Consider the following 26,355-nt stretch of genomic DNA (forward strand, 5'->3'; position numbering starts at 1 on the left):
CTGGCTGGCTTCCTAAAAACCATGATGAGCTGAAAACAGATTTATATCTGGTGCAGCCATGAGGATGCACCAAGTTACCAGGACTCTGGTGAGCCAAATCAAAGATACCGCCCTGCCCACTCATAAAATCTTAGTGAAAGCAGAGATTAAAGTAGAAAGCACAGCACAAGATTCATTGTCTAGTGTGGGTGTATTTTCAACTAATTTCATTCCTTGTTTGAATTTCTCACATCTCTATACACAGGTTTTGGTTAAGCTGAGAATCATAAATGCCAAAGAGATCATCTCTTTCCAAGTATTTGTGGCCTATCTGAAATGGGACAAGTTCTAAACTTGTGAGAAACCCTATTGTCATCCAACTTCCAAGCCAAAGAGTGGTCTCTGGAATGCTTTGTCACAACAAGGCTCTAGAGCAGGGGACAGCAACTCCCAGCATGGGTGCCAAGAGTGGCACGTCAGCCGATTTTCACTGGCACATGAGACAAGATCTCAGCTCTGCCCTTACTCCCCCATGCACCCCGGAGCTTGCTCAAAGCCATGCTGCTTGCAGATTAACAAAAGAGCAGCTAATGTTACCAACCACCACCTAAACAGTAAAGCTCTGCATCTTAAGTCATTAATTAAGCTGTTGTAAGTAGGAATATTAGTGACTTTAAAAAAGCATCGCCAGCACTCAGACTGTATGTAGAGGTCAAAAGGTCAAATTTTGGCACTCTGCCTTGGAAAGGTTGCTGACCCCTCCTCTAGAGGGACAGGTAAACAAAGAACAAACATTACATTTCAGGGTCAAAAAACACAGTCCAGCTGATCTATATTCATCTCTGCCTCTCTCCACAGGAACCTCCCAATAGCTTTATGCTTATATTTGTAAATCACATTGGATCCAAGGATGAAAATCGTTATGGGAGTGCCACGTTTTATATCTACATCTATCATCACCCACAGACAGAGAAGTACTAATAAGAAAAGTACTCACTTGGTCTGATGTTTGGAGCCTTTCAGATGAGCGTGATACTGTTCTATTGAGTTTAGAGTGACATTACAGATGTTACAAGTGTAACTACGCTTCAGACCTGTGAACAAAATCCAACATGGTTAGCTGCACTATGTTATCCATTCATCTATGTGTCCTAAAGCAGGAGCTACAGCAAACAAGGCTGATCAAGAAGACGGACCTTTTGCAGAAGTGGCCTGGTGCATACGGTCAACTGAACTAAGGGTGCGTTCCCAAGGTGTTTTCAGCTGCAATCAGTGGGGATGACGGCTTGGGCAAGGTGGGCATCTCAGTGCTATGTCCCCTGAAGGGACAGGGCCTCAGGCAGAAGGGGCAGAGTTGGGACTAGCTTTCCTAGGCAGCCTCAGCACCACCCACCCAAAGCTCCAGCAATGACTTAAAGGGCCCAGGGCTCCAGCTGCCACCTGGTTGCAATTTGCTATTCTTCTTTCACTCTGTCTGTACTGCATACACATTGTCCTAGCCAGCCATCACCATTCTATACATGGCTTGAGCTTCATCTTTATATAAATGGCACTAGTTGGCCTCATCTTTTAATTGCTAATTGGTTCTGAATGCAGATGGAGACAGAGAGAACACGGAAGAGCGGGAGACAAGAATCCGTTTCCTTTTAGACTGTGTGATAAATATCTGCTGGCTTTGTGGTCTACAATGCATTCAGTCAAAAGGGCAGCTGGATCATATAAGCAAATATTAAATTCACCCTAATCAGAAGCTGGTTGAATATAAGGATGATATAAAAAAATATCCACCATAATTCTCATTAATCAGATTATGCTCAACCCACGCATCTCTCTTAACTTGCCCAATTTCTTTAAAAAAAAACCAATTCCCTCCCTACCAACTTAGGTTCTTACATAATGTCCAATAGTGCAAACATCAGTGGAGTCTCAGCAAGAAGGCAAATCATCACTGCAGTAGAGTGGCCTGAATAAATACCAGTCTCTCATCTGCTTATTATTATTACATAAGTCAGTTCCTTCCCCATGATTATACCACAAAAGTGACTTCACATGACCCAGTGGTTATGAGGAATTCTGCCCCCATCCCTCTGTCATTTTGTTTGGTAGTTGGCACAGTTCAGTGTGACACCCTCATTATTAGAGCGATAGGCACAATGTTCAGAAGAGCTCAACACACACAGTCAGGGACAGATCTTCCAAGGGGACGAGCTGTCCTGTAACTAACCAGATTTACACGGTGCATGTTGACTGCTGATCCCCTTTGGAAATGTTCCCCAAATAAGGGGTGCTGCTCACTTCTCTATTGGACCCATGTTGCAGGATGGCCTACCAAAACCTAGAGCTATGTGCTATGATGCACCACACATTTAGAGTTGGTTACAATATCTCTCTAGGGCTCCTACTAATGTTCCACTCTTCCACACAAAGCAGCTCCTGACATGCTAACTTTAGTTTTCATGTTTATTGTCGCAATAAACAAATTGCTGTTTCTACAGGTTTTTTGGGCCGCTGGCCAAATACCAAGAAACAAGAAATAATATCTCAACCAGTGTGTTTTCATGTAGCATCTATTTAAAAAAATAACAACAAACAACCCCCTAACCAATTCGTCTTTCTGTCCAGTGCACTGTTGATTCAATTCAATTCAAATATGTTTTTTAAGTAAATGTTTAGCATTTCATCACACTGCAAACTACAGGAGACCTATTCTGCACATGCATCAGATGCATTAAATAACCAAGTAAAGGCAAGACGAGATAGCACGTAAGTGTGGTACTGAGTACATGCTGCCACTTCATCAGACTAACTGCTCATCTTTTTAAACTACAGGCACTCATTAGAGTCTCAAAACAAACCAGCAGTCCTGTAGCACTTTAAAGACTAACAAAATAATTCATTAGGTGATGAGTTTTCGTGGGACAGACCCACTTCTTCAGATCACAGCCATATGAGAACAGACGTGATATATAAAGCACAGAGGCCCAAAAATTGTTACCAAGGTTGGCAAATCAGAAGAGCAGAGGGACGGTGGAAGAGGGTTCGTGGGGTTGGGAAGTTAAGAGTTAGATACAACATCAAAGTATGTAAAAGACTCCTTATAATGGGTCAGGTAATTGCTGTCCCTGTTCAAACCACGTGTTAATGTGTTGAATTTGAATATGAAGCTTAGTTCTGAGCATTCCCTCTGTAGACAGTTGTTAAAATCCCTTTTCAGTAGAACACAAACTTTCAGGTCTTTAACTGAATGCCCCACTCCATTACAGTACTTGCTGACAGGTTTGTGTATTTGGAGTTCTTTGATGTCTGTTCTATGTCCAGTCATTCTTTGTTGAAGAGTGTTTGCACTCTGTCCTATATACATGGTGCGTGGGCATTGTTGGCACATGATGGCATATATGATATTAGTTGAGGAACAGGAGAATGTGCCTGTGATTCTGTAATTAATGTGGTTAGGTCCACTAAAGGCATCTCCAGAACAGATATGTGGACAAAGTTGGCAATGGGGCTTGTTGCAAGGTTTAGTATTAGTATTATTAGGATTACTATTGTTGTGGTATAGCCTGTGGTTGCTAGTGAGAATCCTCATAAGGTTGGGAGGTTGTCTATAAGAAAGAACTTGTCACCTGGGGCCTTCCGAAGTGTGGCATTAGGGTCTGTATTTCCCCTGGAACAATCTTCTATAGGGAAAGAGCTTCATTTAAACTGTCCTGTTTACCAAATTCATATTTCTGCTTCCAGGCTTAGACTGCAGGGCATGGAACAGACAATTAAATAGACACATGCTCATTTATAAACACAGGAGAGGCACAAAGCTTTATGGGCAAAATTGCAAAGAGAATTGCTCTTCATCTTCATGTACAAGTCTCCGAGTTAGAGAACTAACCAAGATCCAGGATATTAACATGTAGACTGGCTGTTCAAATTGGGCTAAGTTGCAATTTGGGCTTCTAAAATTTGAAGAGTACATGAACATGCTGCTGTGAGTATGCACAATTTCATAAGCATTATGATGTAAAGTGCAATGCAAAGAGGATGTGCTCTACAGTTACATTTTACTGCACTGTATTTCTGAGGATTTGTCTGATAGTAAGTTACCTGCCAACTAAGGTAAAATATAAACGTAGACAGGTAGGGACAGAAGGTGGAGGTGGATCTATGCACCCCTGTAATAGGGGGCACTCACCCCACCTTGAGTGTCCCCATCTGGTCAAGGGCACATGCCTGCACTGCCTAAACTTCAGCCTTTACAACTGCTCAGCCCTCTGGCTGAGACAGACCCCTGTGTAAATCAAACACCCATTCTGGAGTACACTGAACAGGGGCCCATCCCAGTGCCCTCTGCCAGTGTCCTTCAAGTCCATTTCCCAGTCCAGCAGAGTGGTGCCTCCAGGTCTTCCCCTCATGGAGACAGTGTCCTCACCCTTGCCTCAGGGTTCTATCCACAGTCCACAGTTTCTCACCCACAACAGCTCTCCCCATGGTCCTGCTACTCCATCAGCCAGTCAGTGATAATCAACACCTCTTCAAGGATCCAGAGACACTGAGCTCACTCAGGTCCTCAGCTTCTTATAGGGTTTCCTGGCCCCTGATTGGCTGGATTCTCTTCAGCCACTTTAGCATCCTTGGAGGACTTCTTTTTGGCTCATTTTTGACTCCTTTGCACTGAAAGGGAATTTATTTATTTGACCAGGCAGAAATCTCGGTTACAAAGAATTTTTGTTTAAGGCTGACTGTGCTCACTGTTGTCAAATACACAGATATGAACTGGCCCTGCCCTGAAAAGTTGAAAACAGATTGCTAGAAGCCAGCCTGCACCGGTATATGGCGAGGTGATGACAAAATGCACTTTCCTGGGATAACATGCTACCTATTGTCTTTCAAAAGTGCCCTACATTATTTTTTTGTTTGCAACAGTATGGAGAAACTGCGCTTTGTATGCCAACCTGCACATATTCAGGCTTAGTGTCTTAGAGCTCTTCTCTCATCTCTGGAGAAGATATTAGGCTGCGTAGTGCATGATAGATCAAATACATATTTACATGCTAATGTTCTCATTTTGCCTTGTTGGACAGGTTTTTATGCGAAACATTCTTTAATGATTTTCTACAACCCTGGAATAAAGCAATATTGTTTGAGAAGTTTCCTCAGATCTGCAGGTTACTGACAATGGAGATCTCAATTAATTTTTGGTCTCATTCTGTTTTCATACATGAGTGATCTGGGTCAGGAAATGGGGGATTCGCTCAGCTCATAATATTTTTCCCCAAGGCAGAAATCAACAGTTTATGTTACAGAATAAGCATAACGACAACAGCTCTCAGCCCTTATATAATATCTTTCACTGGAGGCTTTCAAAGCACTTCAACAAATGTTATCGATGCCTCACAATGCCCCAGGGTACAGCTCTTTTACACCTAGATAAGTTAAGGCACGGAGTGGTTATATGGCTTGTTACAGAACATATCACCAGTAAAACCAGGGCGAGAACCCAAGAGTCCATTCTGTGCTCTAACTACTATGCAACATCATGTAGCACTATGAAAATATTTTTGCAGCTTGGGCACTTCCTCAAGGATGAAATTGAGCTACCTTTTATTATCTCTCTTTATGAATATCCCTGGCAGGTCATATTATCCCTAGGAAGTGCAAATGCACAGGAATAGGCAGTAGCCTGTGAGAGTTGATGTGGATTGCAGGCAAAACACACTGTGGTCCTGGTTTTGTTTAAAGGCTTACAGAACATGTCACCACTGAGGACAGGCCATTTGAGGATACAGGGGAGAGAGAGTACATGAATCTTCAAGTTGCTACAGTAACGAATGAAACCCACACAAAACACAGATATTTACATGTCTGAATTTTGGAACTATCTGAGGTTCGCAGCCCATAATTAACGCCTCCTGGGTCCATCCTTAAAGAACGCTTGACTACAAGCTGAGAGCTCTGCTGCTCTCCCCGACCAATCGAGGAGCAGCATTTCACAGTGGCTCTTGCTGGTGTGGTTTAGATAAAGCAGTGGGCAGAGCTTGCAGAGAATGTGGGATAAAACCAAGTCTAGAGGAAAGGGAGTGGGGAGGAAGAAGGATCCCTTGCTAGAGAGCTACAAAATGCTGCAAAGCACAGGCTTGATCCCGTTCCCCTGGAAGTCAGAATAGGGCTGCGAGCGCTGCTCACAGCAGCAGGTGGAGGCTCAGGTGGGTAGATGGGCAGGATGATTGGCAGCCATTTTACATCAGTCTAACTGGCTATGGCCTGACCCTTTCCAGCCTTCATCACTACAAAGGGCCAAGGGAGAAGCCAGAATCCTTCATTATCTCTATTCACACTTGCAGCTAGAAGCACAGACTGGAGCCCCATAAGGACAGAGTCACATGTTAAGGTGCTGTTCCCTTAAAGCAGGGGTGCGCAAAGTGGGGGAGAGGGGCCCCTTGGGGGGCATGAAATTTCAGAAGAGGGGGCGCAGCATGATCGGCTGCTGGGTTTCAGGCTCGTCCAGCTCATTTAAAATGTTGAAATCTGTTACTGTTTTTATGTCTGTGTATTCACATTGAAATACCGATTCAGGAAGTTTTTACATTTTATGCAATCATTTTCTTACACATGCCAGAAGATATTTTTATATGAACATAGCCGAACTTTCCATCAGTCTGGATTACGTTAGACAAGTTGGGCCTGATGTAAAAAGTTTACTCATCCCTGCCTTAAAGCCTGGGGCTGCTCTGAATAGTTACTGGCAGTGGTCCTGACATCCCGGGGGCAAGGTGAGAGGGTGGCCTGGCTCCCCACCCTGGAAGAGGAGGGCCCAATGGCAGAAGGGGTGGGGCTTAGGATAGGCCGCCTTGTCCCCACCCCTACCCCCTCAGAGCCACATGCAGAGCAGCAGCACAGTGCTCCCCAATGTTTCAAAGGGGCCCGAAGTTTTGGCTGCCGCTGCTGCTACTTTGGTGCCACTTTGGTGGCTGGAGCGCTAGGGCCCTTTGAAATGCCAGACCTGGGGAGCAATTGCCTCCTTTGCCCTTCCCCTCCCCCAGTCATTAGCCTGGTTACTGGGCAATGATACCTTCTTACTCAACAGATCTGCTCCCCGTGCAGAGTCCAGTCAGTTTCGCTAGCTGCCTAATTTCTGCTCCCTCCTGTGCTTCTTCACCAAAAATACTGTTTCCTACCTTACACACCATTTTAGCCTGTGCAATGCAGCTGACAGAAATGGGGCCGCACAGGCGTTCTGTGAAGCAGGCCTTCTCTGCAGCTGGGGCTTGCAGCTCTTCAGAGAGCTGTACAGTGGTTACCTTGAGGCGGTGAGCATTGGTGGTGCACATCCACACATACCTCAGTGCACAGAGGCAAACTTATTTTGCCCATGGATGGAAAAAATTAGAGGGAACGCTGCTTGTGAGCGGTCACTTCCATGGGACTGACAGCCCCAACCCTCACTATATTAAATTGCCCGCACACACACCCCACTTCTTTTTGATGTACAAGGAAGGGTCACACTTAAAAGAGCTACTATGTGCAAGGTCCATTCCCTCAAACTCCATGGCTAATTTTGCAGTTGCTGAGATCACAATTTGGTTTATAGAGCTCTTGCACAGTTTGCATTACTGGAAAAAAAGCCTTTTGCTTTGTATGAAAGGAGCAAGTCAGGCCTGGAGATGATGAGGGAATATAATTCTTAGCATGCCCATGTCCCAGAAGGAAGGATGAAGGTTCCTTTTTGTTTAAGAAGTGCACACAACTCAACCCCATTATTCTCCTCTTTGGAAAAAGAGATGTGAGATTCAAAAAAAGAATTACAGAAAGTCACAGTGATTCATTAAAACATCAAGGAAAAACCTGTATCTCTGGTGGTTGTCCTTGAAAAGGAGATGGTAATTCCAAGACACTTTTCCTATAGCAAAATTCTACATAAATGAATTACTTAATCACAGATCTCCATCCTTACAAATTTCCCCATTTTGCTGCCTCCTTCAGTATTCTGCATGTCACAGGGGATTTTTGAGGATTAATCTTTCCTCCTTCTTTTAAAAATATATTTCAGCCATCTAATGATTTCCCTGGTAACTCTGATTATATTAGCTTTGATATTATACACACAATGGAATTACAGTAAACTGCTAATGTTACAATAATTTCACTTTTAGTCTTCAAACAAGAAATGAAATTGAAGAGTTCAGAAAGGCTCCGTGGTTAAATTTCAGTGTGGCAGCAATTCACTTGTGCCCAGGTCTGACTTGAACACTTTAGGCCTAATTGAAGAGCTCTGTTTAGAAATGTGGGAGTTGTGGGATGTTTAGCTGTGGACTGCTGAACTTTGTAAATATTGCATTAATGTACCATGTAATAGTCTCTCTCTTGACTTTCCACAGTATTTTTTCCCCACAGAGCCAAGTATGCAATAATTCTGTCAAAGTATGTAATCTATGTCATCCTTAAATTTGATCTATTTATGGCTAATATATAATTAATTATATAGGGATTTTTCCCCAGCTATACAATAAACCCTATAAAATCACCAGTTCTAACAAAGTCTATTTTTTATTTATTACATGTTCATAACCGAGTTCTGATTTTCTCTAGTATTTATTATTTGCTATGGTTTCTCATCACTGCTGTGTTCAAACATAATATTGGTGCATACAACTGGGTGTATTATTTCAGACTAGAAACCAAGAAGTAGCAATGGATGGGAACTGAAATATTCCAAAAGATAACGGAATATTTTACTGGAAAAATGGCTGTTTCCTGTGATTCTAAACTTGGTCATGATAGTCTATAATTATGTGTTCAATTTCTTGCCCCATTAATTTTGATTTTGGAAAATCTGGTGAAATGGTTGTTATTGCATACCAACAAAACTTGTATTATTTTATTTTTCACTCAGGAAAGGCTAGTTAGTTTTGACTTGGAAACAGGTCAATTTTTGAACAAAAATAGACAAAATATGGCTGGTTTCTGGCAAAACAGACCCATTTTTGAATCTGGAATAAAATACAAATTCAAATGTCAAGTACTTGAATCCTCTCTAATTTCAGCACTGGCACAAAATGGGACATGACATGCATGAATTTGGGAGGGTTGGTTTGATATTTTATTTGGGATAGGAAAAAGAGTGCGAATAAAAAGTCTCACACAGAATCATACTGAGTGAATTCTGAGAAATAAGGATATTTTTGCTCCCAAGTGGGCAGCACATCAAGATAACAGAAGATTTTACTGATTCAACTTTCTGTCCTGAGCTTCAAAAAATTAAAAATTTCTGTCATGTATAATAAGTTAGATATAACATTTTGCCATTTTTCTCATGTAGCTTTTCTCTTCTTATTTCTTTATGTATGAAATTAATCATATATCATGTTAAGATCATCTTTACCAAATATTTGAAGTTCATGGTAATTTTAAAAAACACTCAGGCATCACTGCTACATCACCTACACAGTATAGAAAGAAAAAGGATTCAACAATTCTTCTAAATGCAAGAGAAGACTTTCTTAGGTTGTCTGGAAGAGACCAGAAACTGCAAACCTGTGGAGGGATGCTCTTATGTCTTGGCATTTGCAAAGACCAAACAGTGTTTTGCGTTTATAGCTCAGCATTCCCTCCAGAACTATTAGTATCTATTTCTTCACATCACTGCACATGGAAGTAAAGAGACCAATGAAGTTCTGTCACAGTGATGGGGGAAAAATAAGACTGAACACTCCTGACTGACGCCAAATCCTTTTCAAAACATCTATATGCAAACTGAGGCTTTCAGTGAAACCAGGTTTTAAACATTTTGTCAGCAATTAGGACTGCAGTGATATGGGTTGGTGACCCTTAAAGTAAGGTAAGAAGGTTTTAAGGCTCAGTTTCCGTTTAAAAGCATACAGTAACCATCTTACTGAATTGCAATTACTTGTGTAGGCAGAAACCTTGCCAGCAATTATAGCTCTTAACTGGGCAGACTGAAAGATCTCCCCCCACCCGCAGGAAGAGTCCTATGTCTGTCCTAGAAATCAGTCAGTCAATCAGCATGCTAAAGTTTTCATTAATTTCATTTCATCCTATGCTGAGATTGGCAGCTGGGGTGTCATGTTTTCCTCCTGCTAGAACATTTTATTGTAGAAAGAGAATATCAATGTATATTAATATGCATATTCATAACAGCATGGTACACATTTTAGATATACTGCTGTGCAAACAAAGTCAAACAATTCACTTTGTGAAAGACAAATAATTTGGAATGACGTATTACAAATATTATGTAGTTTGCTCCATGATAAGTGTGCACCTTTTGCTAATGCTGTGAGTGTCAAAGCCTTTCACTTTACAAATTTCTCTCCCCTACCACTCAGGAAGCAGTACACTCATACAATGAATCAGAGTCCTGATGGTGTGCATGCACACAACACAAACCACAGTCCTGCTGTTGTCTCCCATTGAAGTAAATAGTTGTCTTCACTGGGAACAAGATCATGGCAGAATTTTCAGGAGTTCTGAGAGCATAAATTTGCTGTCAACATGACAATGTTAATATTTTTTGACCAAGTATAACTCAATCCACCTCTTTCCTCACCATCACCACTCAGTGACCATTTATTTAAAAAACAGTGTGCCGCTTTTGACAATATCACCCTGAACCATCTAACGGCTTATATACACTGCCCCCCTCCCATTTTTTAAAGAGGAAAAAAAACCTTTCCTCCAAAACTAAACAAAAACCAAAGTATTCACACAGCCAAGCAAAATAATTGGACTCTTTCATCCAAATAATTACTCCAGCTCAATGATTGACACCTTCCCCCCGCCGCCCTTCAAGGCTGAAAAGCAATGTGTCTGAACAAAGCACAGTTATTACTGGCCCATGTGAAGCTGCTTTTGCAATGCTGCAGTGATGAACTGTGGCTGTAAATGAGAACGCTCCATTTCCCAATGCTGCGGCTGTGTGAATGCGATTTTCCAACATTACTTAGAACATCAAAATAAGTAAAGTAGAAAAAAAAAACAACCTGCAGTCTAGACATAGCCTTAGTGTGAAAACAAAGAATGGCAATTGAAACGAGAAAATCTCTCTCTCAAAGGCAGTACTATATGACCCTTGTAGAATATTTAAAGGGTGTTAAAATAGTAAGGAATTCCATCTGACTACTTAAACAGCTTCTTCTCCTTATGGATACAGCAAATCATTATTTGGATTCTAAGAGGTAGGGAGTCAAGCTTTCCTTCTAATGCAGTCAGATTAAAAAATGGAAATGCACAAAAAAAGGGAACACTGTTCACTGAACTCAAAGCCCCTTGGTCATTGGTAATTTAAAACGACAAAAAGCACTGGTTAGCTTTTGCAGTGTTAACAATCAGAGCTTTCCCAACTTACATAATTGCATTAGTCTGGGGAAAATTCAACACGCGCATATAGCTCTCTGTCCTCAATACTGGATGAAATTACAGTTTCAAGGATGTAGAAGCATATAGGTGTATTCAGAGGGCCGTGTTTATTTTCTGGTGACTCCAGCTGTGTCAGAACATTTAGTAAAAGTCGCTGTGAAGAGCACTGGGCCAGTCAGCATTTGAGGTAATGTGCCTCTAGCAGACAACTTAGAAGAACACTACACTCTCACTTGTGCCACCTAAGCCACTCAGTTATTTTCCTACCGCTCATTTTACGATCATCTCTTGAGGCAGACTAGTGTGAGTTCTGAAGGAAGGTGGTAAGATCCAAATGATGTCTAATCAGATTTCTCTGCAAAAATCTTTTCAGAAATCCATCGCTCAAACCAAGCAAAAGTGGTAAAGAGAGAAGTGCTCCCACCTTTAAACATGGGATAATTGCTTGTATTTATTGTGTAGCAAATGACTAGGATAGTACTGGCATATAAGCAAACAAGGAAGCAACTGTGACACTGCTTATTGGACCAGCCCGTCTCTTCCCTTCCTCAGATGTTGACTGGTTACCAGGACTAGCTGAGAACTAGAGTAATGGCTGGATTGATCCACTCTGGGAATTCCTGTGTTGCTAAAGCATCTTTGGACCCCCAACAGAGTCTTCCAGGGGTGCCATGGCCATCGTGAAGAAAAACCTGCTTCTCCTACCCCTATGAGAATCTTCCTGGAAGCTGCCCTTACCAATAACTTATTCACTGCAAAACACTTTGGCTATGGTCACACTACAGCCACCTGTTGACAGAAGTCACTGTCAGAAGAGATTCCCGACAAAACTTCTGTCCGTGAGGCCACACACAAAACCCAAATCGGAAAAGCACTCTGCCCAGCTGCTCTCTCGACAAAACAGGCACCCAGAAGCACAACGGAAAGGGCAGCCCATTGTTATGGATTCCCTGTGTGTCAATAGAAGGCCCCTCAGAGCACCCACAGAGTTTTTTTGTTGCCAGAATCTGTCAACAGCAGCGTTATGCCTCATGGCTGGGAGGCAGAAAGCTGCCGGTGAAAGTGCTGAGTTTTGCCAACAAAACTCATTTTGTGTGTGGACATTCCACCAGTCTTGTCTACATTCTGTTTCTCCTGTTGAGGAAGTAACAATGGACCGTAATGCAGATTCAACTTCTCCACCTAATGCTTTCAGCTTGACATGCTTCTCTTCCTAACAGCGTGAGCTTGTGAGTAATCCATCATTTGCTAATCTCTCATAATGACACGTTTATTGTGCAGAAATATTCATTATATAACAACTTTAATTTAAAAAAGCCTTAAACTTAATCCAGCCAAAAATTTTGCCACATGCAGACAGTCTGCAGCAATATTGTACATTTAGCTGGATGCAGACAAATTAGCAATGATTCCAAGCTCCATTACTCTTTGTTATTTAGTGTGTTCACTTGTGTGCATGTAATTGTTTAAGTTAAAACCTTCATTTAGCACACTTGTCTTGGGCTGCCATTCCCTTTGTGCAATGCAACCATCATTTTTACACATAAAAATTCAATGTTGGTGATGTCACATAATTCATCCTCCTGTAAATGCCTCCCAAGTACCTGTCAATGTACGGGCTGTCCTGCTAGAAGGGATACTGCTTGATTTATTGTGCAGTCCAGTTCCGTGAAAATGAATCTCACTCATGCTTTCAAATTTGTTCTTCCATCTGTCAACCCTCATGCTGAGTCTACATTCTGCACTTTGAAGTGTTTTGGAAGGTCATTCTAGACTGTAATACATTACTACCCTGTTCTTGAAGCAATGAGTAAGACTTCCTGTGAACCTGATGAATTACATGTTCAGACTGTTTATGCACATAAATCCAGTGACTCCCTGTGATTATCAGGTGCTCCTGAACAGTTTTCTGCTACTTTTAAAATCAGAGAGTGATAATGCCAGACGAGTGCTGTTTATGTAAAGCTGGGGAGAAATATTGGATCTTTGGAAGGAAGGGGAAGGGTTGTAATCAATGTACTGATTGTGACAGAGAACAGACTTCATTGCACAGCAGGAGGACTAGTGCTCAAGAACCTCAAGCATACTACCAGAGACTCCTAGGTAAAGTCAAAACATAGACTTTATAGCAGGGGTGGCCAACCAGTTAGAAACTAAGAGCCAAAATAGCTGTGGATAGAGTGCAAAAAGCCACATATTGTATATTTACTTTTATATCTGTATTGACAGATGATGTCTAGATAGAGATTTAAATACACATAATACATATTATATATAAAAATCTCCAATACAATGCCTTCCCCCTCCCCTAGAGCCAGGCAACCCCCAGCCTCCCACTACTTTAACCCAACACCAGTGACTCAATGGAGCTGCCACGTGCTTCTCCCTCCAAGCACTGGGGTGTGTGTGCAGAGCGGCGGACAACACCCCCAGCCCGTGGCTCTAAGCAGGAGCCATATTTCATGGCTCCAAGAGCTGTGGGTTGGCCACCTCTGCTTTACAGTAAAACTTTCTAAACCAGCAGGTAAAATCCAAAGGGTGAATTTTACCCTTCTGGAGAGGGCCAGCCCAGAACATGTGCACCGTTTACATTTCCTTAGTGCTCTCATGAATTCAATTATACATCCATATCTTGTCCCAGATTCACCATGTCTCTTCCTGAGTCTCTTCAAATTATCTTCAATAGCAGCAACACCGCCAGAATATGGCATAGAAAACCCAGTGGAAACTGTTTACACAGACAGAACTGACCCAGATATTGAAAGCGTGTTTCATACCAGTTACTTGCACTTTCCTTATTAAGGCAAAAATGAGAAATTTACTTTTTTTGCCATCAGCTAAGGGACCTAATGATAAAGCCCTTATGAATAAAGTCGTGATTGCTCTAATTGCTTGGAGAAAGTTCTGTTTCTCTGTCTCTCTCCAAACCAGTACACTTCAGCCTGATTTTAAAACACAGCTGCAGATTTTGTTTGTTTTCATCTATTTTAGTCACTCATAAAAGGTTATAGCCAAATTTGTAGGCGGAAACCTTTGATTAGCAAAAGGGTAGCTTATCTTCAACAGAACCATTCCTTAGCTCTCGTCCTCTAACACCCCGTCTCTACTTACGCTACATTGATGACATCTTCATCTTCTGGACCCATGGGAAGGAGACTCTGGAGGAATTCCACCGGGACTTCAACAACTTTCACCCCAACATCAACCTCAGCCTGGAACAGTCCACACAGGAGATCCACTTCCTGGACACCATGGTGCTAATACATGATGGCCACATCAATACCACCCTGTACCGTAAACCCACTGACCGCTATGCCTACCTTCATGCCCCCAGCTTCCATCCCAGACACACCACACGATCCACTGTCTACAGCCAAGCACTAAGATATAACCGCATTTGCTCCAACCCCTCCGACAGAGACAAACACCTATACGATCTCTACCAAGCATTCTTGAAACTGCAATACCCACCTGAGGAAGTGAAAAAACAGATCAACAGAGCCAGACGTGTGCCACGAAGCCTCTTACTACAGGACAAGCCCAAGAGAGAAACCAACAGAACACCACTAGCCATCACCTACAGTCCTCAGCTAAAACCTCTACAGCGCATCATCAGGGACTTACAACCCATCCTGGACAATGATCCCCCACTTTCACAGGCCTTGGGAGGCAGACCAGTCCTTGCCCACAGACAACCTGACAACCTGAAGCAAACCCTAACCAGCAACTATACACCGCACCACAGTCACTCTAACTCAGGGACCCATCCATGCAACAAACCTCGTTGCCAGCTCTGCCCACTTATCTACACCAGCAACACCATTACAGGACCTAACCAGATCAGCCACACCATCGTGGGTTCATTCAGCTGCACATCTACCAATATAATTTATGCCATCATGTGCCAGCAATGCCCCTCTGCTATATACGTCGGACAAACTGGACAGTCTCTATGTAAAAGAATAAACGCACACAAATCAGATATCAGAAATGGCAATGTACAAAAACCCATAGGAGAGCACTTCAATCTCCCGGGCCACACAGTAGCAGACTTAAAAATAGCTATCCTACAGCAAAGAAATTTCAGGACCAGACTCCAAAGAGAAATTTCTGAGCTACAATTCATCTGCAAATTCGACGCCCTCAGCTCAGGCTTAAACAAAGACTGTGAATGGCTGGCTAAATACAGAAGCAGCTTCCCCTCCCTTGGTGTTCACACCTCCAGATCAACTGCTGGTAGTAAGCCTCACCCTTGCTGACTGAGCTAACCTTGTTATCCCCACACTTGCTCTGGCTTATTTATACCTGGCCCTACAGATTTCCAAGACCAGCATCTGATGAAGTGAGTCTGTGCTCACGAAAGCTCATGCTCAAAACTTTTCTGTTAGTCTATAAGGTGCCACAGGACCCTTCCTTGCTGTTACAGATCCAGACTAACACGGCCACCCCTCTGATACTTGACATCAATGTTGAGTGAGCTTCCTGGCCAGATCCTCCTCTTTGACAGGCAAGATGCGCTGGCTGTACAGCTCAAAAGCTAGTGTGCATTATACTGGACTTTTTGCTAGCTGGCATTTGAGATTAATATCAGAAGTCACACACTGAAATTATCCTGAGGCACCAGGCTGGATTTCAACAAAATGCTGAGCTATTGTGAAGATAGGGAATGATAAGGATCAAAAAAGGTGAATGTAACAAGCTCAGAAATAATACATTTCTCCCAATCTATTAGGCACATGGAGCCAAATCCCTACCTGCTTAAATTAGCTCCATTGAAATAGGGTGCCAATAATGACATTTGTCTGTACCAATCAGTGGAGATACCCCACGGCGAACACTAAAGATCTGGCCCTCTGCAAGCATATTTGTTGCACTTTTGCATCTTTATGTGTTCACAGAGCATCTTTCACTGGCAAGAATACAGGGATTTACAGGGATTCTATTTTAACCTCTTGACCAATATATGCTGGCTAGCATATCATATTAATAAAATATATTCTCTGCATCACGTATACATTAGCATGCATTAAGCACAAATCGTATCGCAGGTATGTAGCCTATTCTCTTATGCAAAATATCCCATAACTCTTTGCACTGAGTGAAGTAAGCTTGGTTTAAGTAGATATGAAAGTTGTCAGGTTTTATGATAGCTACAGGCAGAGAGTTACTGTTAGAGGCCAGTAATGGAATGTGTCAATGGACAAGAATAAGACACTGTTCTACCGTATTATGGATCTGCAAAGTACCATCATGCACGTGGTACCTGGAGTGCAGGCATTCAGAATAAAAGAGTTAAGAGATACCCCATGTCATCAGCAAAACAAAGCAGAAAGCTGATTGGTTAAACTCGAGTTTCACATGGCAAACATGCATCAGAGAGGTAGCCATGTTAGTCTGTATCTTCAAAAACAACAAGAAGCCCTGTGGCACCTTATAGACTAACAGATCTTTTGGTGCATAAGCTTTCATGCACAAAGACCCACTTCATCAGGTGCATGGTGGCATACACGGTACCTTTTACTGGTAAACAGGTGGGGTTTAAAAAGATGCTTTTAGTTTTGTAACTGTGAGAGCACCACTTTGGAGAGAGGTGACTGCAACAATGCTGCAGGAGACATGCTTTCAGAGACTCACCCCAGAGAGACACTGTTTCCTGTACAACACTTTTATTGCCTTAAGGCAATAAACCTGACTGATAATGATTACTTGGTCTCTTGAATGTAGTTCATAGTGAACAAAAGTCTAGTTGTATAACACACTGGCTACGTCTACACGTGCGCGCTACATCGAAATAGCTTATTTCGATGAATAACGTCTACACGTCCTCCAGGGCTGGCAACGTCGACGTTGAACGTCGACGTTGGGCAGCACCACATCGAAATAGGCGCTGCGAGGGAACGTCTACACGCCAAAGTAGCACACATCGAAATAAGGGTGCCAGGAACAGCTGCAGACAGGGTCACAGGGCGGACTAGCACTTCCAGGGCAACAGCAAGCAGCTCCCTTAAAGGGTCCCTCCCAGACACACTTGCACTAAACAGCACAAGATCCACAGAGCTGACAACTGGTTGCAGACCCTGTGCATGCAGCATGGATCCCCAGCTGCAGCAGCAGCAGTCAGAAGCCCTGGGCTAAGGGCTGCTGCACACGGTGACCATAGAGCCCCGCAGGGGCTGGAGAGAGTGTCTCTCAACCCCTCAGCTGATGGCCGCCATGGCGGACCCCACTATTTCAATGTTGCGGGACGCGCAATGACTACATGTTCCCTACTTCGACATTGAACGTCGAAGTAGGGCGCTATTCCCATCCCCCATGGGGTTAGCGACTTCGACGTCTCGCCGCCTAACGTCGATGTCAACTTCGAAATAGCGCCCAATACGTGTAGCCGTGACGGGCGCTATTTTGAAGTTGGCGCCGCTACTTCGAAGTCGCTGGCACGTGTAGACGTGGCCACTGAGATAATTAACCCTTTCTTTGTTTGACTCCAATACAACATAGCGCAAAAAGCATCACTCGCTGGATACAGCATCAGCATCCATGACACCTAAATCTGCAAAATCTCCGAACTGGAATATGTTTTCAGGCTTTCATATTAAAAGTAGTAAAGTGTGAAAAGACAGGAAGTATGACAAAGAAATAAAATTTGCTTTGTATAATCTACAAAACAGAACCTGCTTTAAACAACGAATAAAGGAGAACAGCTAATGTGGGAACTACAGGGCATAAGATCAAAACTAAGGGTATTCTTGCTGACTCAGATTTATGAACACAGACAGCCTAAAAGGAGGATATTGGATACAGGTCTTCTAAATCAACTGAGGTCTGGATTTAGAATCCAGAATTAGCATGGATGGCCTTTGTGCAAGTCAGAAATATGTTCATATATACAAGGGCAGCCCAAGTTAGGACTTTTTGGTCTGGTTGCCAAACAGCCGTGTTTAAATAATGCTGCAACTGTGACCCAAACTAAAAGGGGCCCAGAAATCCCATGCAAAGCTGATTCCAAGCCTTTGGATTTTCTCTCTGTGCACTGAGCTGAATCTAGGAAAGGTGTCTTGAACAGCAAGGCTAAACAAAATTTCTCGTTTTGCATCAGATTTTTCACTTATAATACAAAGTTTAAATTAATTTGTCCAAGTATTTTTAACGGAAGAAATCTTGGCTTTTTCAATGCGTTCTACTTAGGGGTCACATCTGGTGCAGGTTTAAATTATTACAGACCTATGTCTGGTTGAAGATAATGTGTCACGACTTCAGTGTTAGCTGTCAGACACCAGCTGAATTTAATGTTTAGGCTCATGCAGAACATTCATGGCTAGACTTCAAAGGAGCTCCACACTTATCTGGGATACAAAGGGCACTGAGATTTTCCTGAAAAAATCTGTCTCTTGATTGGGTGCTTCAACGGAAGCTTGAGATCTTTAGAATCTCTTGCTTTAAATTTGCCATGAGCTGCCAGATGCAATGACCATGGCATGGAATAATAAGCAGCAGGGTTATCCAGCCATTTTTATGCAAGCCATACCAATGAAAATCAAAACTCTAAGACACAAATTACCCCCACCACGTACAAGCGCATTCCTTATTGTGTCATGTGACAAATGAGGATTTATTTTTGAACCTAAAATCTATTAGGATGTGCAAACCTCAAATATCAAAAAACAAGCCACCTGTTTTCAAAACTGTTGGCGTTTCCTGACCTGCCTTTTTATCAACAGCACAGGCAGCTAGCACATCAGCATGGAACCTCACAGGACTGGTCAAGACAATTAGAACAGATGGGATGTGGAGGAGATAAAATAGGTCATAAAGGAAAGTGAGCTCACTTGGATAGTGGTTTTTTTTCAGTTATACAGGTGAGCAGTAATGAGCTAGAATTAGGGATAAGGAAAGATGAATGTTCTTTCTGTACTTGTTTACTTTGTACAATCACACATTAGAGTTTCCCCCCATGAAACCTGACCCATATTCATGCAAAATTGAATACATGCCTATATCTTTCAAATAAAATATTAATAAATAAAGTCATTAATGTCGTTCTGCAGAAAGTGCATTAAAACACCTTCTGCTGGAGCACTTGTTAAACTCTTTTTTCACTAAGTAAAAATGACAGCATAGAACCAAAAGTATTTCTACTGCTGGTAGTGAAATTAGGGGCTGAGGACATACAGGAAATCCAACTCTGCCAGAATTTTTCAAGATTTATCTGCATCTAATCACTATTGATTTCTATTGCTACAGGAACTTCCAGGGATGATATTCCTCCATAGCCATCTCTAGTCCAAAGTCTAGAGACCAACCAACTCAAAAGATTATTTTATTCTAGGGAACACCGTTGTGTTTGCCTTTTGGAGGCAATATCCCATCACCTCGTCTGGTACCTTTCATTCCTCCTCCATGAGATAGCTGAACTCTCTCAGGCAGGAGGCACTTGTTCCATGGTGCTAGCTAGAGAATTCCATTTTCCCAGTGCAAGAAATTCAAGAGTGTCTGTCTGAATTTATGTCCCCCATTTTTCCATTAAAAAACAAAAATCAAGATTTTTACTGGCAGTCAGAAAAGTCCAAAGGAAAGACCAGAACAGACTGGTGCCAAGGAAGCACATGGAGACCTGGGCTGGTTCTGTTCTGATTCCTATGTACTATGACTTCTGATGGTAGTTAGGCATTCTGCCTGAACTTTTAAATACTTGAATTGGGAAGTTCTCATTCCCAGTTGCTTAGACCTCTTGGTGCACTGCTATTAGAGTATATTGGCACAGTATTTCCATTCTGAGCTGGTTGGCTGTTCTCCTTGGATGCTGGAGCCTACTGAGCAGTTTCCTACATTGTGATGGACACTTGCATGTCCTTTTTGCAAGTCCACAGCTGATGTTCTTCTTGCAGACCTTATAGGCAAGATTAAATAATTCCTCAGATGTGTGCTAAGCATTCTCACTGGGAAACAGCTGTTACTGTACAGCCTATTCCTTCAAAAGGTTAAATAAATAACGAATTAGTGATGTTGAGCTAGACAGATAATTCTTCCTGATTTTATGTTTTATGGAAATCTCATTTTCTTTTTTTGTTTCTAGGTCTGATATACCAAGTGAGATGTATAGCCAGTTAATTTGTCATTGTACAGAAACACATAGACATGAAGGCTATAAATACAGAGAGGATGAAGTCTTTATATTAGGTTCTCAACTCACTTTCTCTATTCAAATATATATATATATGAGAGATAGCAAAGGAAGAGACACACAACTCATTCCTTGAAACATAGACCTTTCACAGACTGGACCAGCTTCCAAAGTGAAGAGATTTTCCTAAATAACTTGCAGCTCACTGCTAGCAATAAGCAGAACCCGTAATTAATTTCTGCATAAAAACCTTTTCAAAGACTTGCCAGTCTCTCTCCATGGCTTTTGCCCATGCAGAGACCACTTACTTTGCAAAAGTAACAAGAGATTAGTGAGGAAAAAATGTTAAATAAGAATCAGAATTGATTGATTGTGTCCTGATGGAGCAAAAAGCAATTTGCTTTATGCTTGCTGCAGTTTGGGAGAAGTTTAAAGCTGTCAAACTGGAATTCAATGTACCTAAGGCAGCAACTTCCATTTACTACTGTTGACTAGTCACATATGTTGGGTGGAAAGATTCCAAACTTTATACCTCTTTTTATATTTGCCCACTTCTATCCTTCTATGGTTCCACTAAGTGTCAGCTATCTCCAATGCAGTTCAATCAGAGACACTGTTGAGAGAGATTTGCCTGCCAATTTGACTACATTGATTCTGCCTTAGCACGTAACAACAACCTTCTCACGCAGTTTCCTGTTATCTACCACAAATGTGAAGTCCTAGCACCATGCCTGGGTCCTCATCCTAAGATAGGGAGCAGATGAAAAACTCTGTGGACCTCTTCACTGGCTGTTGTCTCTTCTCCCACAGAATAGTATTCATCTCTTTAGACACCCAGCTCCCACTCATCACTTGGCAATTCTTGACATCGTCATGTGGATCCTTGTTTATGCAGTAATAGCAGTATTACAATCATGGCTCCCCATACTGGTGCATATCTACCCATCTCAAATTCCTCATGATGCATATCATTTGCAGGCTTTCCATCGTATTTCCACTGCCAGGCTTTTTCCCCCCATGAATACCTAAACGTACCAACAGAAGTCCAGAAAACCATTTGTTTGAGGTACAAGAACTCAAAATGGTAAACAAGGTGGCAGGATGCCAGCATGCCCAACAGACAACTCATTAAAGTCCCAGATGAAGAAACCCATGACTTTATTTGCACAGATAATATGGTACAATTCAAATCACATCTGTGTATCATGGGGCAGAAGGAGGCACTTCCTGTCTCTATAAGCAGGGACAGAGGCTTGGTCTAAACTAGACAGGTAATGCAACTGCAGATACGCAATTCTAGCTATGGCAATTGTGTAGCTAGAATCAACTTCTCTGCAGTTGACTTACCTGACCATCTTCACAGAGGGAGGTCAATGGGAGAAACTCTCCTGTAGACCTCCCTTACTCTTCACGATACGGGGAGTAGAGGGTTTGACTGCTCACCCCAATAGGTTGGTTTCATGCACCTCAACTGCAAGTGCAAACTCAAACTCTGGAAGATTGACCCCAACTGGGTCGATCTTCCAAACGGTCTAGACGTACCATCAGACATTGTGTGCGCCACATAAGTGGACCTCAAACTATGTAGCACCTCATGGGTTTCTCAAATGACCTCATCACATTGGTACTTCTGCCATCCACTCTATCAACTGAGGCAACCAATTGGATCACCAGCCTGGACTTGGACATCCAATACTACTGTTTTTAAAGCTTTGTGAAAGGAGAAGGAAGAGGAGGGTCAGCTGGGAGCGAAAAGACAGTCAGCATCCAGCAGGGGAGGGAGGAAAGTGTTTTTAATTTCTCTCTTTCAGGGTGTGTTTTCATATTCACTGCATGGAATGGGCCCCTCCTCACTGTAGTCCCCTCCCTTTGCTTAGTTATATTATGTTATAATAGGAAGACAGAATAAATCACTAGGGCTACGTCTACACGTGAAGCCAACATCGAAATAGCTTATTTCGATGTAGCAACATCAAAATAGGCTATTTCGATGAATAACGTCTACACGTCCTCCAGGGCTGGCAACGTCGATGTTCAACTTCGACGTTGCGCGGCACCACATCAAAATAGGCGCTGCGAGGGTACGTCTACACGCCAAAGTAGCACACATCGAAATAAGGGTGCCAGGCACAGCTGCATACAGGGTCACAGGGTGGACTCAACAGCAAGCCGCTCCCTTAAAGGGCCCCTCCCAGACACACTTGCACTAAACAACACAAGATACACAGAGCCGACAACTGGTTGCAGACCCTGTGCATGCAGCATGGATCCCCAGCTGCCGCAGCAGCAGCCAGAAGCCCTGGGCTAAGGGCTGCTGCCCACAGTGACCATAGAGCCCCGCAGGGGCTGGAGAGAGATCATCTCTCAACCCCCCAGCTGATGGCCGCCATGGAGGACCCAGCAATTTCGACGTTGCGGGACGCGGATCGTCTACACGGTCCCTACTTCTACGTTGAACGTCGAAGTAGGGCGCTATTCTGATCCCCTCATGAGGTTAGCGACTTCGACGTCTCGCCGCCTAACGTCAAAGTTAACTTAGAAATAGCGCCCGACGTGTGTAGCCGCGACGGGCGCTATTTCGAAGTTAGTGCCGCTACTTCGAAGTAGCGTGCACGTGTAGACACAGCTTAGGTGAGCTAATACTCCAAGTTCTAGAATACCTGCTGCAGCATACAGGCAATTACAGTGACAGAAATTTTCTGTCAAGTTTGGAGAAAAATAACCTGCTTTGACAGATAAAGTCCTTGTGGACACAGAAAAACTGGTATGATATTTCACATTTGGTTAAACATCACCAGGGCTCCAAACATCACTGAAATGCAGCAAGGCGTTAGGGGGGAAAAACAAAAATTCATGTTCTTGTATTGCTTGTGGAAGAATAGTACAAAGCTTTAAAGCGTGTCACCAGGCAGAAAAGGCTGTCAGGTGACAGCCTTAGCTTTTTTGGACCTGCTGACTAGGAGAACCGGAGTTTATGAAACGATCGAGTTGGCAGGTCTGACACCTGTGAGGAATTCTTCAGGCAGACCCTGTGCTGGACTCCAAGCTGACATGCTAACATCCCTTGCTGATTAATTTGAAAACCTTGCTCAGCTCAGGCAAAGCACCTGATTTCCAGGGCTATGCTCTCATGATCCCACATACCTCCAGTTAGAACTGAAGCAGAACAGAGAAGTAATGCCTTTAAGGCTATATCTGCACAGCAGCCCTATTCTGCAATAAGCTATTCTGAAATAGGGCTGCTATACACAAAAATGTATTTCAAGATAGCACCTATTTTGACCTAGCTTTGGAAATGGTGTTGTTAAGCCAGGGGATAGCACTTATTTTGAAATAAGATGTGGGTTAGCACTTAACAGCGCCTATTTTGAATAGTTATTTCGAAACAGGCCCTATACTTCCAGCAATGAGTTTTAATGATTTCGAAATAATGCACTCGCTGTTTCAAATTTATTTCAAAATAGCATGTGCTTAGTGTAGATGACAGCAAAGCTATTTTGAATAACAGCTGTTATCTCGCAATAACTTGGTTGTGTGGCCTAAGGGGGTTTTTCTATTTATTACTTCAGAAAAGAAAATAAGACTTCAAAGTTTCACAGCAAATACTTGGCCAAAAAAATAAAAGTCGATACTTTAACTTTCTATAAGTCTCATTTGTCCAGAGGTATAGCTCCCCATTTTCTCAAATACGGATTCATATTTAGCAATACATATTTTATTACTGCCATTATGAGAAAATCAAGAGTATTGAATTTTAGCTACAGTATAAGATACCCTGCTCACCCCAATACTATAAAATGCATCAAACATCATGTTCCCAGTGCAGTCAAAACAGAATTAATATTTAAAACATGATGTTGCAAGCCACCTGGGATGACTTGAAAAAGAAATGAGTTTGCCATGCAGTGAATAGTGAGAAAATATGACCTATAGAGAATAGAGAGCACGTGAGATAGAATTTGCACAGCTTATTGACAGAAACAAAAGGAGCATATGAGAGAAAGTAAACTGGGCAAATTTGCACAGATTAAAGCAAGTTGCAGTCCAGGGGTCTCCCTACCTCTCTTTTCTTGTATATCAGAAGACAGTTAGTCTCACAATGAACAATGTGGAGGAAGATATATCACAGTCAGCCTGTCATAATATGTATGTAAAAGACCACTTTCTGACCACCCTGTTATTCTGAGAGCTGGGACACATTTTGTAGAACAAACAGTTTTAAATCCCTTCCACCTCCATCAGGATGGGGCATTAACGCTGATGCTGAATTTGCATCTCTGAAGAAGGAGCCTGATAAAATGAATATGGCCCATTAGCCAAGCAGAACTATTTAGAAGCTGGAAAAAATGATGTATACATCCCCCAAGCCCAGTGAAAGAGCCTGTGCTTTCCTTTTGGGAATTGGGGCAAGAGCTCTTTAGTTCAGAATGAACAACAGGTGACTTGAATCAAGGCACATGAATCAAGGCACTTGGCTTTCTTTTTGCATGCCTAGCGCAAAAAGAGTGTCCTGGCGGTTCCCATTTCCTACAGGCAAATGCTGAATGAGGGCTGGTTCGTACTTGCAACCAGTGTTTCCTGTACACTGGGCACTCAGACTGATGCCCAGGAGAGATTCAGCTGCCACCCAGGTGATTCGCAGCGCGCCTACAGCTGCTCGCAGTGGCCAGCATGTCTCTCTATTGGTGGTGCACATGTGCACATGACTTGGTGCTCATAACAAAATTTATTCTGCCCATGGATGGAAAAGGAAAAAGAGGGAGTCCTGCCTGCAGCCTAGAGTCAGAGATATCTTTCTGACTCCAAAAGGTTCTTTGAACTTCTTCAATAGGGACAAAGTCTAGAGCCCTGGCAGACAACACCACTGAGGCTACCTTCCACCTGTGTGGACCACGAGCAGCTTGGAAACCCTTCTTTGCAAGAGCAGTATGAATTTGTCTCCAGAGGACTCAGGCTCTCACCACCACTCTTTTGCCAACTTAGTCTGCAGCAATCTGAAGGCAGTATCGGCCGACGCTGCAGCACAGTGCAGTGTTTGCTGAGCCACTCTCCAAACCCAGGTGTTTTGCTGCCTCTGCGGCTGTCTGTAGTAGATCTGACATGTTATTCCTAGGCATGACATTGCACTGCCACTTTGTTCTCACTGAGCTGTTACTCAACGTAATTCCTGCAGAGGCTGGGTGATTTTGTGCTCAGTAGCTCAATATTTATTCCTTGTGTCTAGTAGGATCTTAGCAATGAAATTTTGTGTCTCAGGGCATAAACTGATCACTGCAGGGGTCAGGAAGGAGTCTTTTGTCCCAAGTACAGCAACACTCAGCTGGTCAAGAGAATTATTCAGAGTGACAGATTTCCATCTTCCGCTGAAGCATAAAGTGTTTCTCACTTCCACAGGCAAAATACTGGACTTGGTGGGTCACTGATGTGGTCCATTATGGAAGACCTACATTTCAGTGATTTCACAGAGCAGGGCAGGTCTGCAGAAAGACCAGGATTGTAATTAAGAATGGGGCACCAGGACTAGAGCTCCTAAATTGCTTTTGAAATTGGGGACTGAAGTGATTTTGAAAAAAAAATACATTAACAATAGTAATACTGTTGAACTTAGATTAATTTTGTTTGTTGCACAAAAGCTAACTTTAACTCTAGGGTCTGGATTCACACCTGCACTCCTGAGGTTTTGACTCAGGAGCAACTCTAATCAAAACAGAATGCCGACGTAATAGAATGGGCTTGAGTCTCAATTTATCTGAACAAGCCTAACTCAGGAATACCCCTGAGCCAGCTAAATTACACAGGCATTCACCAGACCCTGTATTCTTTTTTAATAAGTCCTAAAATCAACCACTTGGTTCAGACTGTGAGATAGAATCAACTGATATTCTGCAATT

The 26,355-nt window shown here is 42.7% G+C and overlaps 1 protein-coding gene across 1 annotated transcript in view; it reads right to left on the reverse strand.

Moving 5' to 3' along the window:
* The window catches only part of ZMAT4 (zinc finger matrin-type 4), a 160,531-nt gene that overhangs the window by 7,570 nt on the left and 126,606 nt on the right, over positions 1-26,355 (reverse strand). The window contains 1 exon segment of the mRNA XM_074981568.1: positions 977-1,073. Coding sequence (XP_074837669.1) covers positions 977-1,073 — 97 coding nt within the window.

The sequence above is a fragment of the Carettochelys insculpta genome, chromosome 31 (assembly GCF_033958435.1).
Source record: "Carettochelys insculpta isolate YL-2023 chromosome 31, ASM3395843v1, whole genome shotgun sequence".
In the NCBI taxonomy this organism is placed as follows: Eukaryota; Metazoa; Chordata; order Testudines; family Carettochelyidae; genus Carettochelys; species Carettochelys insculpta.